Below are 18,478 nucleotides of genomic sequence, written 5' to 3' on the forward strand. Positions count from 1 at the left end.
ACCCCACCCCCACCCCCCAAGGCAAGTGAGAACAAAGTGGATTTGCCAGAGGAGGGGGAACTAGGGCTCAAATTGTGGCCTTCCTGTCAGTTCCTCTACCAGGCAGGCCTCTGATGGAGGCTTCTCTTTAGGTCCTTCCCGGCCTGGCTCACCTTTTCCCCCCTTTCCCAGGCCAGACTCCTTCCCCTTCCCTCCTGATACCCCAGGGAGTTTGGCTGAACAGAGCAGTTGAGCCAGTGAACTCCCATAGATTTGCTCTCTCTAATGCCAGGGCCTCTGACCCAGCCCTCAACGAGTCCTAATGACGGGCATCTGGGTGTCATCCCCTACATCGTTGGAGGACAGGAGGCAGGACAAGAGAAGCAAGTAGAAAAGCACATTCTGAAGGCCAGTGGGGGGGGGGGGCAAGGCTGAACCTGTGCGTCAATACACCTTGGAGTCTTTCAGGAGCTCAGTGGAAACAGGCAAGTCTAGGTTCAAATCTGGCCCTAGAGCCCTGGGTTCAAGTCACTCCTCATCTCCAAGAGACCCAGAACTCCAACTCTAGGGAGATCCCAAAGCCCTTCCCACTTCTTGGAGCTCCTGAGTTATTGATTCAATTTAGCATCAAGGTCTAGTCATTAAAGTCTCAGAAAGGGTGATCTAAAGAGTGAACGAATTCTCACCAAGGTAGGTAGCTAATGAGTCTTCAGAACCCTCCACCTCCCACCCCACACAGGCAGGCGGGGCAGGGAAGCACACTCACACAAAGTTACACACCTCCAGACAGTTTTTACAGAATGCTCTCTTCACAACCACCCTGAGAGGTTGGTGGGTCAACTAGAATTCTGATTTTAGAGATGAGGAGGTCATACAGCTAAGATCTCCAGAAGCCAGTGAGTGACTAGGAGATCCCGCTTCCCACTACAACATTCCAGCCCCCTGGTGTGTGCCCAGCTCTGTGACCCCTCCCAGTCAGGGTAGCCGACCCTAACCCTCCTCCCTTTATATAGAGCAGAAAGTCAGGCCCAAAGAGGACTTGCCAAAGTGGAAGAAGGAAGAAGGCAGACTTGTTTTTTTATTGAAATGGGAAAGTCGAGGGGGAAGAGACGATCTGTCCGATCCGGGTCCAAGGCCTGGGAGGGGGCGGTAGGCAGAAGCTTGGAAGTCGGCAAATGGTAGGAATGGGGAGAGGAGACCAAGCTCCCCAGAAGTGTCCTCCGAGCCAAGCTGCCCTCGATATACCCAAGCCAGTGGGAGCACGCTCCTAAACCAGCTCCTCTTGCCCCAGCCCTCCCCTGCCTCCCCTAGCTTTCTCCTTCTCTCCTCTCCTCAGCCCAGCTACTGAGTCCAGGGGGGACCAGGGCAGGGGAGAAGTCTCATTCTTGTCCCCATCAGCAGTGTGGTCCCTAAGGCCAGGGGAGACAGAGAAATGCAAGCGCCCTGCAGTACAGCAGCCTCCAGACCAGAGTGAACCAGAGGCGACCACAGTTCTTTAAGGCTTTGGCTTCTGCATAGAGAGCGGAGGAGGGAAGGAATGGGGGACGAGATGGAGGGAGGGGCCCGCTTCCAAGCCAGGGCTCAGGGGAAGGATTCTCCGGCCGAGAAGGATGAAGCCTCTGGACTTCCAGGTTACCTAGAAGCAGGGCTACTGGACTCGGAAGGGGGGCAGCAGAACTGGTGGCCGTCCTCGTCATCCTCCATTAGCTCCTCGTCCCTGGGGAGGGGAGGGAAGGGGCAGGAAAGGTGAAGGGGAGTGGAGAGAGGTGGGGCCATGGGCAGTGGGCAACAGAGAAAGAGGGAGAGCTGCTGTTAGGTGGGCCAGGAGCCAGTCCTGGGGGTGCTCTGGCCACAGAAAGGTGAACGGGAACTGGGCTAAGGGTGGGGGAGGGATGACAGCCCCTAGCCCATGGCCCTACATGACTAGGCTTACAGGCAAACCCTGAGGAGTCCTCAGACACCTCCCCCCCCATTCCAGGGCTCTTAAAGGGTTCCATCTCCTCCCTCCTAAGATCTTAGGATTGGGCCAGGCCTTGAGCCCCCCACCTACAGGAGTCAGGACATAAATAACAAATGCTAATGGGAATGCTGAGAAGGGGTTGGTCTACAGAACTTGAAAATGCCTGCTTAAGAAGATCCTAGGGAGCTTGGCACCAGAGAGGCCTAAGGCCATGAGATGAAGTCCCCCCCTCCCCCAGTTCCTCATCTTGGGCCAACTGGCCACATATTATAAATGGGAGTTATGGGGACCCTGGTCACCAATGATGCACTAGCTCCTCAAGGCCCTTTTCTTCTGTCTCTCTGTGCACCCCATTCTGAATTATCTTTCTTGTTGAGGAAGAAACAGGTTCAAAGAGAAGTTGCCTAGGCTTTGTACTATATAACAAGCCTTGCTGAAACTAGAACCCAAGTCTTCTAATGCTCACTTCAAGATTTTTCCATTGTTACCCACTCTATCACTGTTTTACTGGACCTGTTATAATTCCATTTCTTTGGACACACGGACTCACAGGTCTGAGAAGGTAACCTTATGGCTTAGAACCAACTATTCATCATCTAAGGAATTCATCTATGTATATCTCTATCCATTCATTCATGGACCCATCCCTCCATTCATCCATGTGTGCCTCGATCCATCCATCCATCCATCCATCCATCCATCCATCCATCCATCCACACACCCTAACTGTCCTTTTGTCCATCTATGTGACCAGCTTGTAGGAATGCAGCCATGCAATCTTTTTATCCTTTTACTGCCTCCTCAATTCAATTCTATTCAGCAGCCACGTATTAAGTCCATGCTACATCCCAGGTACTGTGCTGGCCCTCCCGAGGAGAGAGACAAGACCGCAAACAAGGTCTAGCCTGAAGAATTTCTATTCAACCTGGATCAGGGTTAGGGTTAGTAGGGGAGGGGGAAAATTACGCAGAAAAGTAAATACAAAGGTTGAGTTGTCATTGGTAGAGGGAAGTTGCAATGTGGAGGTTTGCAGTTGCAGGGCATCATCTTCTCCACAAATTCCCAGAGTTCCGCCACTAGTCTGTGTCAACACAGTTGGGGGGGGGGGTGGAGGGAAGGGAGGGTCAGGAACTGCCTCCAGCAGCACCTGAGCTATGACCTAGAGAAAGCAACAGATCCTGAGCCAGGCAGAGGAGGGAACAGAATGAGCTACTGTTTTACAGGGACCAGCCCACCAGCCAGTCTAATGGGGCTCAGAACTAACACCAACACTAACACAGTGCCAGGTACTATGGTCAAAACTTTACATCTATCTTCTTTGCTCCTTACAACCACCCTGGGAGGGAGGTGCTGTTATTAACTCCATTATACAGTTGAGAATACTGAGGCAAACAGAAGGTCAGTGACAGCTAAGAAGGGTCTGAAGCCAGATTTAAACTCAGAGTTTCCTGATTCTTGGCCCAATGTTCTATCCACTAAGGATATATAAAGGGAAGTCGTAGCAAATAAGCCTGGAAAGGTAAATGGGAGGCAAACTGTAGAAGACCTTAAATGCAAGGTTGAAGATTTTGTGTTTTATCCTAGAAGCAATAGGGAGCCACAGGAGATTTGGTAGTAGGGAACAACACAATCAGATCCATGTTTTAAGAATAACAATTTGATATCTTTGGAGAAGGGAAAAGACTGAAGAACCAATAGTCCAGGCCTTACCTGTTCCACAATCCATCCATCTACACAACCCACCATCCACTCAACAGTCACCCATCCATCTCACAATCCATCTGCCTGCCTAGCCAACCATTCATCAAATTACCCACTGAACCTTGCTTCCATCCATCCAACCAAACAACTATCCACCCACCCACCCACCCTTCCTTCCTTTCTTCCACCTGACTGACCATCCATTCATCTCTCCAAACAAACATTCATTTGATAAGTACCTTCCTAGTTTCTGAGAGCATAAAAACCAAAAAAAGACAAGTCCATCCCCTCCCCTAAAAAAACTTGGGTTCTATCCACTTCAAGAAACCATAATTCCCATGTAAATGATAAATCTAAATAAAATAATTTAAGGAAGGAGAAAGAACTAAGAACTGGGAAGATTCAGGAAGACTTCCATAGGAGATAGCTCCTAAGCTGAGCCTTAAAAGAGTTGAAGAACTAACTGGAAGAAACAGATGGGATAGGAAAAGCCTCCTAGGCAATGGAGGCTTTTGGCACAAAGGCAGGAATTGGAATGGCAAGGTTGGGGAATAGGAAGTGGCTTAGTTTGGCACCAGCATAGACAGGGTCAAGAGAAATGAGGTAAAGATATTCTGGCAAGGTCATTGGGGCAAGACTATGAAGGTCTAAAGGGCATCATGACAACACATGACGACATCACAACAGTCACCAATCACAATGGTCGAAGTGCTGAGTGACAAGAGCCTGAATTAGGGGATGAGAGATGGGAAAAATTCTGAGAAGCCAGGTGAGTGAATGAAGGGGGAGGAAGGGTGACGAGTCTGAATTTGTGAGTGGGAGAGATGGAAAAGATGGCAGTGCTCTTGCCAGAAATGGGCAAGTTGGAGGGACAGAGAGTTCAGAAGTTAAGAGTGAGTTACAGTGTGGACCCTGTTGCATCTGAGACACCAAAAGTGCAGGAGAGGACTGAATCCCTCAAGCTTGGGGTGGCCCAGGAAACAGCCTTGGGGGGTCAGCTAAGCATAGGAGAATGTGGATCCTGCTGAGGTCCTTCTGGTAGGAGAAAGGGAGGGGAAAGGAACTGATGTGTTGCTATAATGTGTCAAGTAATTAAAAAATAGTTCATTTGATAAGAAGAGAAGCAGGTCAAGGGACAGTCCCCAAAACATGGGATGAAGAGGATATGGGGGGAGGGGAGGAGAAGGGAGAAGGGGGGGGGGAGGAAGGAACCAACAGGGTCAGTAGCTGAAGACAAGGGGTCAGGAAGGTTGAGATCAAAGCAAAGGCCTGATGACCTTGGGAAAGTAGTACTGGGGACTGGTGACCTCAGGACTTCAAGGGACTGAGCACTGAGGGGGAGGTAAAGAACTGGCTTTTCTAGGAGCTCTACTGTAGGTTGGAGAAGGGTTACTGGGGGATCATTTGTGCATTACTTCAGGATGATGAGACCGGACCATGTTTCTGGAGAACAAGGAAAGTGTCAATGGTTAAAATAGAAGCTGAGAAGGGATTTGGGGAGATGATGCTAAGAATAGTTTGTGCATTTCTATAGTGCTTTGGGATTTGCAAAGGAAGCATCCCTTAGGTGCCAGGCACCGTGCTTTACAAATATGATTTAATTGGACCTTCACTGAACAGCCTTGGGAAGTAGGTGTTATGATGATACTCACTTTACAGTTGAGGAAACAGAGGCCAGTTGGACTCCCGGCCTGGCATGCTATCCACTGCAGCACCCCCTAGTGGCCTAGATGAAAGGGAAAGCTCCCAGAGGACATGGAAGGGAAGAACTTGAAAGGCCACCTCTTCATCACAGCATGGAGCAAGGGAGGAGAGAAGATGGTGGAAAATTCTATGGAGAGAAGCTGAGGCCAAAATTGCAGCAGCAAAAAATGACAAGAAAAGGCAGGAGAGAGGATGGGGCAGGGTGGGGAGCGGGGATCAAAAGAATTCAAAGGTAGAAGCCAGTGTCTAGTTGAACTGGTTAATTATAGCCTCAAGACAGTGTTAGGGCAAGAGCTACCATCTCAAGAGCTCCCCACTCACTTATCCATCTGTCCATTCAGTAAGCCTCCTACCTACCAGCCCTGTCATCCATTCTACCAATCATACCCCCATCTGCTGGTCCATCTGGCTGTCCTTCCAATTATTCAGACAGTTGTCCATTCATTTATCTCCCCCTACCATCCATTCCATTCACCTCTTCATCATCTGGCCATCCACTCCAATATCTGTCCATCTGCCCACTGAACAATTCATCTTCATTCTGGTCTCTCCTGACCACCTGTGACCCCCTCCCCCCCTGCTTCAACCAGATCCATTTTTCTAAAGGCCTGATCATTCCTCCTGATTCTAATACTCTCCATGGCTCCCCACTGCCAGCAGAGTACAAGCCATACTCCCCATTATGATGTTTGTGTTGGTCCATTCATGTGCCTTCAGCTCCTGTGGTTCCCTCTACTTTGAAGGCTCCAATCTGCTTCCAGGGGGCCTTCTGAGACATGGCCCTCCTCTGAACCCTCCCCCAAATAAAGTGTAGCTGGCGAGGTCCTGGAGAGCAGTGTGCAGGCAGGGGGCAGGACTAACTCTTACCTGCTCTCAGTCGGCCTGCCTGGGGGGAGTAGCTGCATGGAGAGGAACACCTGGGCAGGACAGCAATACTGGTGAAGGGTGGGAGACTCTGTGGACCTGAGAGAAGACAGAGAAATATGGGGGGAAAAGACAGAGGGGATGGAGGGCATGAAAGAGACCGAGAGGGAAGGAGACAGGGAGACGCAGAGAAAAGAAAGGGGGAAAGAATTGGAAGGTGAAGGAGAGTAAGAGGTAGAGGTGGAGTTGAGAGGGCAAGAGGAGGGAAACAGAGGTAGAGGAAAGAGTTAGTGAAGGGGAAAAACCAAGATGATAAGGGCCAGACACCAACAGTGAGGCCAGGACACAGAGTCAGAGAAATGACAAGAGACAGGGGAATGAGCAAAATAACGGCAGTGAAGACATGGCCATCCCCAAGGCAGTTGGAGGCGGGAGGAGGAGAGCCACATCAGGGGATGAGGGTAATGTGGCAAGAAGATGAAGGGAGTGGTAGAAGGAGGAGTTGGAAGACAGAGACAGAGAGAGAGAGAGAGAGAGTGCAGGAAAAAGAGGGAGATGACAAAAGGAGAGAGAAAGAAGAGAATGGAAGAAGAGGAAGAGGAGGGAAAAAGAAAACAGGAAGTCAAGAAGGGAAGACAGCACTGAAACCACAAACAGACAAAGTAGCAGCAGCAGCAGCAAGGAAGGCAACGCCCAGGCTGTCTGGGCACATGGACTGGGAGGCATCCAGGTCTTTGGGAGCACCTGAGCCTAGGCAGCAAAGGTTGAAGGGAGTTGAGGACTGGGCAACAGGGGAGCCTCCACAGTCACACCAGGGCCATGGGCCACCACAGGGGTAAAGGAGAAGAAAGGAGAGAGAAGAAGCCAAGATAGGGAAAAACAGAAACCCACAGACAAGAGAAATGGAGACAAGGAAGAGACAAAGACATACATAAGGGGGAATGGGAGGGGGAGGACAGAGAAGCAGGAGACAAAGTGAAAGACATTGGAGGAGTGGGAGACAAGAGTAAGAGGAGATAGAGTGACTGGAGGGAAGGGACAGTGGAAAGATGGGAGAGGGGGAATAGGGGAGAGGGAAAAGTGGGGAGAAAAGAAGGGGGAGGGGTAAAGGAGGGAGTGGGGAGAGAGAAGAGGGAAGAGGGAAGAAAGGGAAAGGGGGGACAGAAGAAGAGAGGGACATGAGATAAAGGAGAGGAGGAAGAGGAGAGAAGGGGGAGGGACAAGGGGAAAGGGGGGGGACAAGGGGAAAAGCAGATGGAGGGAGCCAGGGAGGGTCAGAAGGTTTTGGCTTCTTGGCTGGACCTTGGCTTCAGCTGGAGGGAAGGCAGCCATCTCGACAGTTCAAAGTTCCCTCTTGCACAAGGGGCCATTTATTATTCTAGCCCAGGCAGCCCAGCTGGAGGCAAGGCTGAATCAGAGAGGCTCTGCTGCCTGACCTGGCCTGAACCCAGCCCCTCTCTACTCCAGAGGTGGAAGGTAGAGAGGTTAGAGCAAAGGGGAAGCCCAGGACCAGTCAGGACCCAGGACCCTCTAGGCCTATCCCCAGACAGAGAAAGGGAGGAAGAGAGACATAGCTGGTGGGGAGGGGGCCATTATGGGGAGGGGGGTGATGGAGGGGAGGGACAGGGAGTTAAGGACAGATAGACACTAGGAAGAAACAGGGGGAAACAGAAAGCTCCCAAAGCCTTCTGGGAGCCCCAGGCAGAAGGATTAGGAAGCACTACTCTCTGGTATACACACCCATTCTTTGTCTTTGCCAATCCAAGAACAACGGCGGAGCCAAGTGGGAGTTTAAAAATCCTGTTATTCTCCCCTTTCCCATTTCACAGAGAAGGAAACTGAGACCCATTGTTTGCCTGTCCCTCGGGCCCAGAAGCTGCTAGTAAAAAAGGTACAAGTCCTATTTGGGGAGAACCGGGGGACTTACCTGCTCCTTTCAGGGGCCTCCATGGGGCTTGGGGCCCCAAAAATTCATGGGGGGGCACCAATGTACAGCAGACTGACAGGCCAGGAAGGAGGAACCAGGGCACTGGAGGTTGAGGCGGGGCGGAGCTGAGGCCACAGAGCAGGGCAGCCTGCCAGATGGGAACTGGAAACTGGTCTGCCCTGCCTCCTTTCCTCCTTCTCCCAATCGGTCCTTCATTCCCTTGTTCAAGGTCAGTCCTGTGGCTCACCCCCTTCCCCACCTTCCCCTACCCAAAATCTCCTCTGTGGGTCTGTTTCCTTTTCTTGAGTCCTGGGAGGAGGTTGAGAGACATGATCATTTCATGCGGCGGCAGTGGTCACGGTGGCGGCGACAGCAGCAATGGGAAAACATTTCCAAGCTGGAAGTCAGGTTTGGGGGCACTTTCCTTCCCAAAGGAGAAAGCTAAGTCCCCAAATGGAGAAGGTGGGGCATCAGAAAGACCCTGTCTTCTGATCATCATTCCCTGTCTGATTGCTTGGGAGTGAGTGGGAGAGGGGAGGGGAGGGGAGGGGAGAGGAAGAAAGAAGAGCCTGAAGTCTGCCCAGGCCCCAAATGGCAGATGGGTCTGAACTGGAGGCAGGAAGAGGTAGAAGATGGCTGCCCTCACCTTCATCTCTTCCCAGGTCTTCACTCTGCTCCCTTATCTTTCCCTCAGGAGCACAGCCCAGGCTTCTCTCTCCACAAAGAGCCCCCATCTCCCTGCCCACCCTTTGCTGCCCAAACACTCCCATGTCACCTTCCCAGCCTCCTTCCTGAAAGAGGCCAACCTTCAAAGCCCAGCTCTCAGCCTGGCCTCTCCAGGAAGTTTCTGGAGGATTCCCATCAATTCCCAATTTACTCTTGACTCAAAGCTATGGCTTCATTTCCCACCCCCACCCCCCCAGCTCACATGGTGACCAGTCTGGGCTTTTCCCAGCCTCTCTGGCTCGAACAAGTCCAGGTTTCACCAGATGCTCACACATTTATTCTCTCATCTGAGATGGGCAGCAGCCCTGCCTAGCCATCCCTTTACCTCTCCCAATTAGCCAATCCCCATGGCATCTGTTCCAAAATTTCTCTTCTCAACTCTCTTCAAAAGACCCCACCCCTCCCCAAATACCCCAACTTCTAATTTTCCCAAAATCTGCCATGGGTGGAGGAGAGGAGAGTAGGACCACCACCTCCCTAGTCCTGGAAACTATGATACTACCCTACATCCCTACCCATGCAGTCTGAGACTGGAGGAGCTGGTTGGACAGAATCCCATTGACTTGCAGTCCCCCCACCCCCTAACCCTAACCATTTTCAGAGCAAAGGCCGTCTAACTACACTTTATTCCAGATCACTAGGTGTGGGACCCTGAGCAAGTTACTTCACTAAAGCAATCTGCCTCAGGTTCCCCATCTGTAAGAAGAGGGTAATAACAAGCACTCCTCTCCCAGGGTAATCGAGTAAGATTTGTGACATACCAATCAAAACTTAAAGCACTAGAGAAATGTTAACAATGATCAAAGTGTACGATTTTACATTCATTCCTAATGAGGTTTTTTTGGTTTATTTTTGGTTTTTGACAAGGCAGTGGGGTTAAGTGACTTGCCCAAAGTCACACAGCTAGGCAATTATGAAGTGTGAAGCTAGATTTGAACTCAGGTTCTCCTGACTTCAGGGCCGATGCTCTCTCCATTGCGCTAACTGCCCTTCATTACTGAGTTTCCAAAAGGATGACCTGTTGAGATCCTTTTGGATCCTGATTGTCTTTGGATCCAACGTCTGCATGATTTCTCCCAACTTCCTGTCATCTGAAAAGCTGAGAACTGGACCTTGGTCTGCTTTCAGGAAGACTTTCCAGAAGTCCTGGATCCCAATCAATGGGAAGCAGCTGGGACACAGCCCTCCCCCCAAGCACTTTTCTAGAGACCCCCCTTGTTCAGGTTGATGTATTCTCAGTGGCTACTCTTGACTTCTGAGCACTGAAGCTTTCCAATCTGTCAGCTTGTACTGTCACCCAGCTGCCATCTTTATATCTCATCCCCAAGAATAAGACCTGAGATTTGAGCAAATGCTCTGCTGAAATCTGGGCACCCTGTGGCCACAACACCCCATCTCCCAAACGAGTTAAGCAAGTTCATCCAATGAGGAAGTGGGCTTAGTCAGGCTTGGCTTGCTCTTGAGGGAGGCTTTCTGACTCCTTGAAATCACCGCTCCTCTTTCTAAGATCATCTCCTTAATAACCCTGTCGGGAATTTTCCCAGGAATTAAAGTCAAACTTCCTGGTGTACAGTTGGCAGGTGCTCTATTCTCTTCCCTATTTTGAAAAGTGGGACTCAGACTACCATTCTCCAGTCTTGTGGGCACTCTCCCATTTTCCACAATCTTTTCGACTCTCTCCGTGGTGCTCAGCAGTCCCATCTGCCAGTTCTCTCAAGCTCCAAGGGAGGAGGAAGAATGTCCATCTCTCCAGTGGACCCCAGTGTCCTGGATTCACTAGGGGCAGCCTGGTGCTCACTCCCTCCCTATCTTGGGGCATCAAATGAATTTCTCTTCTGTCATGTCCAGGCCATTCATTCTCCTTGACAGAAACCATAGAAGCCAAAGGCAGCTCCTCTTCGTCTCTGGTATTTGGGAATCAGGGTCCCATCCAATCCATCCCAAATGGAAGTCACATCCCTTTTTACAACCTCACCTTGCCCCCAGAAAACAAGAAGTCCTGGTCTTTGACTTGGCCTTCCCTGGCCAACCTCAGCTCGCTGCTTCAGACTTTTCCCGTCTTCTACCTTTCTTCCATTCTTGTGGTCTGGGATCCAGGGACAACTTGGACCTCCCCCCCCCACACACACACACTCCCATCTCATTCCTTCAAGCATTTCTGGCTGTCCTCAGGCCTAAAATGTTTTCCTTCTTTCTGACTGCTTCCATACTTCCCAGGCTTCCTTCCAGTCTCAGCTCAAACCCCATCTCCTCCAGGAGCCTTTCCCGGTTTCCCTTAGTGCTGGTGCCTTCTCTGGCTCTACTGTAGTTGGATAGAATTGCTAATAGCTCGTCTCCCCCACTAACTCTGATTTTGCTTTTCTTTATCATCTCTAGCAGCTGGTTATTAGATGCTTGTTGGCAAACACCTACTACATTTTGGCTTCCCAAAGACTGTATTCACAGAGCCATAGCATACTTTTCTTCTCTTCCTCCTGTTGCCTGCCCTGGCCCCTATCTTCTGGTTTTAAATTTCAATTGCTTGGGGAGTTCCCTATGCAGCCACATGGATCTCTATTTTTTTTTTCAGCAGCCTTGTGGTCCCTCGTAGCTCCAGAATTTCCTTTTGGAGACTTTTCTACCTCTCCTGGGCTAACTTCCTATTCGGAATTGGTGTTCTTGGGATTCTTTTTACCTTTCCTCCGAAATCTTCAAAACTGGCTCTCCCCAAATCTTGAGTACATGTCAGACTATACCTCTATTTCTTCTCCTTCTCTAGCATAAAATCTAGGGAAGAGTGGTAACTTCCCCTCAGAGAGCTCATCATTGCCTTCCCAGCAACCAGTTCCTTCTTTTGGGGGAGAATCAACTTTGACTTCTTAGAGCCTCACTTTCATCATCTGCAAACTGGCAATAATATCCTCCATGAGCTGGAACGAAGAATGAGGGTAAATGACTTGCCAGCTCTCTTCCTCCTTTCCTGAAGGCTACTCATCAGGAGAAGAGAAACTCCTAAGGATCATCCTGAGCTTTTTAGCTCTAGGTTAACCACCTTAGGTTAAGCTAAGCTAGAGACAGACATTCAGGACTAAACACAGGACACACGGTCACCTGGAGCCCCTGACAGACACAAGACATATCCAGATACAAGCACTGCCACCACAACCACTGAAGCTCTACCAGTGACCCACCCTCACAAGGAGACACTGGCACCTGTCCTCCACCTGGGAGGCTTTCTCTCTGCCTGGGACTCCAGTAGGACCAGGGCTATTCTAGGTTGGTCTCTCTCTCTCTCTCTCTCTCTCTCTCTCTCTCTCTCTCTCCCTCCCTCCCTCCCTCCCTCCCTCCCTCCAGCTGCATGGTTGACTCATCGCCAGAGCTACTAATTACAGCCATCAGAGACGCCAGGAATGGGTGGGGAGAGGAGGGGGAAATGCAGGCGGTCTCATAGGTTATTTTGGTAACTGCCTGACCTCCCTCCCCTCTGCCCTCCCCCCACCCTGGGGTCACCCAGCCAGCCTCCTGTGGCAGGGAGACACTCAAAGAAATTCAAAGGCAAATTCAAGTGGGACATGCACCTCAACTTCCAGAGGACATGGCCCGAGGCCCAGGACCACAAAGCTCTACCCCAAGGTCCAGCATCTAAGAGAGAAGCCAGTCCATGTAAGAGTATGTGAGAGAGGAAGAAGGGGCTGGGAAACAGTTAGCTGTGCCTTCTCCTGCTGCCTGCCCCTGGCTTAGATTCAGAGATATGGAGAAGGCCAGAGCTGGAAGAGACCCGACATGAGGAGGGGGGGCCAGCCAGTCTGCCCACATCTCTTCCTAAGGTTTGTGAGCCAATCTTTCTTAAGGCTCTTCTGTACCCTGGTTCTCCCCTTTTACAAACTGTCATTGGGAAAGGGGCTGGGACCATTCCCTTCCACTGAACATCTCCAGGGAGGAAACAATGGTTCAGGGGAGGTGCCTGGAGAGGATAGCCTCCCCCAAGGCAGAATGGGGTCCCATCCTTTCTCAGCCCCTAGTTGCTGTGATTTCCCTTGACACCACATTATAGTTGCCAAGGGAACTCTGCAAAAAATTGTCCATAACTATACCCCTCCCACCACACACACACACACACACACACACACACACACACACACTCCCTCCTTCATCTCATTAGCAACCTCAGCTCACTGATCGACCCCTGACCCCCACCTCTGGATTCTCACAGTGTGACCTTGGCCAAGGGGCTGGTCCTCACCTGATCTCTCTCCTCGGAGCATTCCCAAAGGCCCACCTTTACTTGATTTCCTAGCCTCTCTCTCTTAAACTCAAGGCCCAGAATGGGATAGAGACTTGTCTAAGGTCACCCAAGTCAGGAAGAAGTGGAGATCGAAGTATGCCAAGATCTGGGGCCCATGGTGAGGCTGAGCCAACAGGAAGGAGGTCGAGGGTCCAGGCCTCCCCCAGGGCCATTTCTAGTTTCAGACCTCTCCCACTGGTTCTCCCAGATGCCAAACAAGCCTTTCTTCAGCATCCCCTGGTACCAGGCCTCCCCCTTCCCCTTCATCCAAATGCCAGAAAGAATTCTCCCCATTTCCCTTGGCGCCGGATCTCCTTTTGTCCCTCTCCAGTACCAGACAGATGTTTTTCCCCTCTAATCCATCCTTCCCAAATGCAGACCTCACTCTTCCAGATGTGGCAGCTAGCCATGCCTCACCTCCCCCTCACCCCCATCCCCACCTCTGCTTCCCATACTCTTCCTCCCATTCAAGAGGAAACAGGGACTGACCTGACTGCTCGGGAGTTCTCCCCATCGGACCTGCAAAAGGGATTTGGGGAGGCAGGGAAAAGGGGAGGAAAAAAGTAAACAAGGAATTAGGGTTATATTAGGGGGAGTATAGACCTGGCCCTCTCCTTGAGAGCCCAGCCCTGCCTCACTCAGCTTATCTCCAGAGAGGCAGGTTTTGGTCCTCTCAGCCTATGGAGCCAGATGCTCCCACTTTGTGAGATTCTAGCCCTCTGACTGGCCTTCTCTCTGTCTCTCTCTCAAAGATCATTGCCTTTGTGAGATAGAAGAGACTTTCACTGAACCATTCTGGGGATAGAAAAATTCAACCCCAAAGAGAGGTCAAGGCAGCAAACCTCATGATGAGACAGTTTGTCCCACCAAAGAAGAGTTAATGGAGAAGAGGTGAGGGACTATGGAGTGCTGTAGAAAATGTGGGGCTTGGCTTTTTGGAACCATTTTTATTCTTTGTTAAAAGTGAGGGCTCTCTCATATGTCAGGAAGGCTATATTGGGAAATGTAGGTGAGACAAAAAGAAGAGATACTGATAAAAAACTTATTTTAAAAAAAATCCATAATGTCAGGGCAAAAAAAAAAAAAAAGCTTAGCTGCCACAGAACCCAACTTTCTTAGTTTCCAGGAGAGGAAACAGAAGTCTGGGAAGGGAAAAGGATCTCAGATGTGCTGCCCTGGCCTGCCAGGCTCCAGAGGGAAGGAGGATGGCTGTGCTGGCCTGAGATGATGTGGTTCTGGGGCAGCAGCCCAGGCAGAAGAGCCTCAAGGGGCCTGAGAGGAAGAAGGCCAAGGTCAGGGAGCACTGGCAGAGGGGCCTCAACCCGATCCTTGCAATGCATGAGAAGCAGAGGAAGAAGAATGAAGCAAGGCACCAGCTATTGACCACTGGGTGGATGGAAGCCTCAGCCTTGCATTTGGCCAGACCAGGAGACCCAGAGGAAAAGCCAGGTAACCCCAGCAAACAGGACTCAGCAGAAAAACCCATTGCCCAGTCCCTTCCCCATTCCCTTGCCATCCCATGCCTCAGCTCCGAGGTGTTACAGAGGGGCTGCTCCTTCTCATCCTCCCTGGTCCATCCTTCAAGCAGGAAACCATGCTCCCTTTTACTTCCCCTCAACCTGTGGCCTCGTGTGCCTAACTTTTCTCTCTTGGTCCCCTTCTGAAAGGCAGCTCCCTTCCTGATGACCAAGGCAGAGAACAGACAGTCCTCCACTGGCCTGGGGGTGGGGGGGGAAGATTGGTTGTTATGGGCCCTCCCCCACTTCCATTCTTCCCTCAGCAGATCTAGCAGGAAGTGGTATCCTCAGGCCTGATGGGAAGAGAAGGGAAAGTGGGCCCAGAGTACCCTGACCGTGACCACCTTTCCACAGACGATAAGCTTTGAACTTCTACTCCCTGCCTCAGTTTCCCCTCTGTCCAATAAGGAGGCTGAGCTAAATTTGTATAAACTTGAAACAAGTCCCTTGACCTCTCTGGGTCCTTCATTGTCACTGGGTACACTACCCTATCCCTCTACAAATCTCAAGCCCAACCCTCTCAGGCTCAACCACATTCTGGCACCTGTGGGTACACTTTGATTTCGGTTTGATTCAGAGACTGCCTGCAAAGTGTCTGGCCACCCCTGTGCCTGACCTCACTGATAGTTGGCCTTCCGGCAGCACTGCCACCCCACTTTGTAGAATGGGACCTGCAGACACTCGATAAGCTCTAGGGGAAAGTTTGATAACCTTTCCTTTAGGCCAGACGCTTTACCAGGTCCTCACAACACTCCTGGAAAATGGGGGGGGGGGAGAGGCTATCATCATCTCCATTTTGCAGTACAGAAAACTGAAGCGAGCATAGATGAAGTAACTTGTCTGGAGTCCCCCGACTAGCAAGTGTATGAAGTTGAATTTGAACTCAGGTCTTCCTGTCTCCAAGTCCAGTGCTCTGTGGGCTGTGATGCCTCCTAGCCCTTTAACCCAACTGTTGCTCAGAACTCCTGGGTTCCAGAGATCCACAAGCCTTAGTCAGCCCAGCAGCAGGGATGCTAGGTACTGAGCCCACAGTGAAGAAGCAGCTGCCCCAGTTAGGGGGGCAGCTTGGAGGCCGGAGCCCAGGTTATGGGTTGGTCAGTTCTTGGCCTCCATTCTCCAAAAGGATTCCATTAGAAACGAGGTCTGGTTCATCTGACTGTGGCCAATCAGACCAAGAGAAGCCAGAAAGGCTGTAGCGGGTTGGGCATGTGAACCCCTGGAATCTCTAAATGTACACAGCTCCCAATAGGCCTTGCTGCCCACTGGGCTCTAGTTCAGACCAGCAGGACCCACCGAATTTAGAATCTCAAGCAAGGCCCCGAGCCACGTGGAAGGCTCTGAGTTCTGTCTCTGAATACTTGGGCCAAAGCCAGTTCCTCCCCATCTCCCTTTCTGGCCCCCACTGAGGCGCAAACCGCCTTCTTCCTGGAACCTCCCGACTTGCCGCCTGCACACCAGCTTCCTTTCCTTGGCTTCCTTTCCGGAGGGAACAGACTTGCCTGCCACTGAGGAAAATTATGTAACAGGAATAGTGCAGCAGGCCTGCAAGCTGCCCACGTGCACCTGGGAAGCCCAGCAGTGGGCTACCACGTGAAGTAGCCCACTGTGGGGGGGGGGCAGGGGGTAGACTGCTCCCATTCACTCCCCTCAGGGCAGCCTTTCCCTAAAAGCCAGCTTGGCTCCTCCCATAGTTTCTGGAAGGAAGGGGAAAGAAGACAACTTTGCTTATTCTAAGCCCCACTCGACTGGTGACCTTGGCAGTGGTACTCCCCGTCTTGGGGCTCCATCTTCACCATCTGTCAAAGCGATGAAATGTTTGCTAAGGTTCCTTCTTACCTCTGCCACTCTTTAATGCTAAATCCCTTGATGGGCCTCTTTGGGTCAATGAGAAGAATCAATAAGGTGTCTTCCAACTCCAACGTCCTGTGTGTCTCAGTCTTAAATAGCCCTAAATCGAGTTCATCTTGGCTTAGATTCCCAGGAACCACTGAGGGTCCTCCAATTCCCTCTCTAAGCAATTTCCAGCCTTTCCCTGTGAACCCCACAGTTGGTGATGCTGGTGAGAGGACTACATTCTTCCTGTCAGGGATCCAATGTGTTGGAGGAAGAGAAAACAAAGAGAACAGGTAGCTCAGCCCCCTCCCCAGTGCCCCAGAGATTCAAGGCCTGCTTGACTACAAGTCAGTGACTGTCCAGCTCGGGGCTTCAGTGTCTTCTTGCGGTTCTTATACCCAATGGGAGGGTGGCTGCCATAGACTCTGAGGTCCTTCCCAAATTGCCATAACCCTATCACTGAAGCTGAGCATGAATAATGGGAGATGGTCTGATCCTCCTCCACCCCCCCACACACACTCTGCTGATTGAGGATCACCCCAGGCCTCCACTTAGAGCAGAGACTGGCAGAACCTTCAATTTGGGCTAATCCCCGCCCCCATCTTACAGTGGGGAAACAAAAGGAGTAAAGAGGGAAAGGGACTAGCCTAAGGTCACTTTGACTTTATCTGCCCATCTCATCCTCAACATCCCAAGTCCTTTTGGGACTCTTCCACTGGGCAGCCATTCTCCACTAGGTCTGCTCCAAGGAGCAGGAAGAGCCCTGAAGTTGGCATCGGCGGGTTTGGACTAAAATGCTGGTCTGACCATCAGTTGTTCAATGAACATTTATTTAGCGCCTACTATGTCACAGGCTCTCTGGTGATTGTTTCCACTAGCCCTTAGTTTGCTAGTCTAGAGGGAAACGAAAGCCTCTTTGCAATGTTTTCTTGAGACATTTTGGTTGTCTACGGCAAACTCATCAGTCAAAGGATTCTGAGCCCTAGTTCTGAGTCTGTTCAGGAGGAGCAGTCCACAGTAGGATAACTACTCCCTTATGTGTCCAGGCACTGGAAGGAAGTGATTAACCCAGCCCCCAAATATGAGCATCATGGAGGCCTTTGCCAGAAAATGAAGCTGAGGCTAGCTTGTGAGCAGCTCACCTTCCTCCCCAGCCAGGGAGGGGACTCTTTCCACTCGCTCACTAGCTTTCTCTTTATTCTCTTGGTGACCTGTTCCCAGCTCATTCTACAGCTTCCCAAGGTCTGCTTTCTGAATATATTTTCTAAAACTGGGACCTCCCTAGACAAGTGACTAAGCTGTTCTGGCCTTTTATCCTAGTCAACTCACTGCTAGACATAGATTCCAAGGAAGCCAAAGCCAGGAGGAAAGGCCCTTGAGGGAACCAAAGCTGTTTCTGTGCTCACTGGGGAATGGTTCAACAAAAGTATAGACTGGACTTGTCATCAAATGTTATGGGGCCACAAGGATTTCTGAGAAAGGCTGGAAAGACTGGGATGAGCTGAGCAACCAGTAGCATCCTGCCAAGCACTGCCATCTAATTTGGATTTCTGTGGTTTGCATGGCTGGGAACCCCAACCTGAACATCGAGGTCTAGGTGATAGATAACAATATGAACAAGGAAAGAGATAAGACTTCTTGGATGAAGCGTTGAGGCATAAAGAATCAGGAGGACTTTCTATCACAACCCCATTCATGGTATATACTTGGTCAGACTGGCTTTCTTTCTTTTCCTCTTCTAAGGGAGGGGAGGGAGGAATTCTTGGGTACTGAATAGGTAAAGTCAACATGCAATGTTAAACCCTAGAAAATCCAAGAGAGAAAAAAAAGGGGTCTCGTTGAAATCTGAGTTATAGTCATCAAGTGTGAGGGTTGATTAGTATAGAGGCCAGTTGGACTACTGGAGGGGGGACAGAGAGAGAGAGAGAGAGAGAGAGAGAGAGAGAGAGAGAGAGAGAGAGACAGAGAGAGAGACAGAGAGAGAGACAGAGAGAGAGGAGAGA

The 18,478-nt window shown here is 50.8% G+C and overlaps 1 protein-coding gene and 1 long non-coding RNA gene across 5 annotated transcripts in view; one reads left to right on the forward strand and one right to left on the reverse strand.

Annotated features, from left to right (window-relative positions):
- IQSEC2 (IQ motif and Sec7 domain ArfGEF 2) overlaps positions 1-18,478 on the reverse strand; it is a 36,069-nt gene that overhangs the window by 15,785 nt on the left and 1,806 nt on the right. Inside the window, exon 2 of one of the 3 annotated variants that reach the window (XM_074207254.1) lies at positions 13,615-13,644. The exons of 1 other annotated variant lie outside the window; for it this stretch is intronic. In XM_074207254.1, the coding sequence (XP_074063355.1) occupies positions 13,615-13,644 (30 nt within the window). Of the gene's footprint in view, positions 1-8,135; positions 9,007-13,614; positions 13,645-18,478 lie in introns of those variants that run through there. One more of the 3 variants, XM_074207255.1, reaches the window with a different exon arrangement.
- LOC141502512 (uncharacterized) lies at positions 8,094-18,392 on the forward strand. 2 transcript variants are annotated; one of them, XR_012472569.1, is made up of 3 exons: positions 8,094-8,597; positions 14,252-14,574; positions 14,909-18,392. It is a non-coding gene; the product is annotated as an uncharacterized LOC141502512 (long non-coding RNA). The 2 variants fall into 2 exon arrangements; XR_012472568.1 differs by having other exon boundaries at positions 8,094-8,364; positions 14,245-14,574.

Source organism: Macrotis lagotis, chromosome X (assembly GCF_037893015.1).
Source record: "Macrotis lagotis isolate mMagLag1 chromosome X, bilby.v1.9.chrom.fasta, whole genome shotgun sequence".
Classification (NCBI taxonomy): Eukaryota; Metazoa; Chordata; class Mammalia; order Peramelemorphia; family Peramelidae; genus Macrotis; species Macrotis lagotis.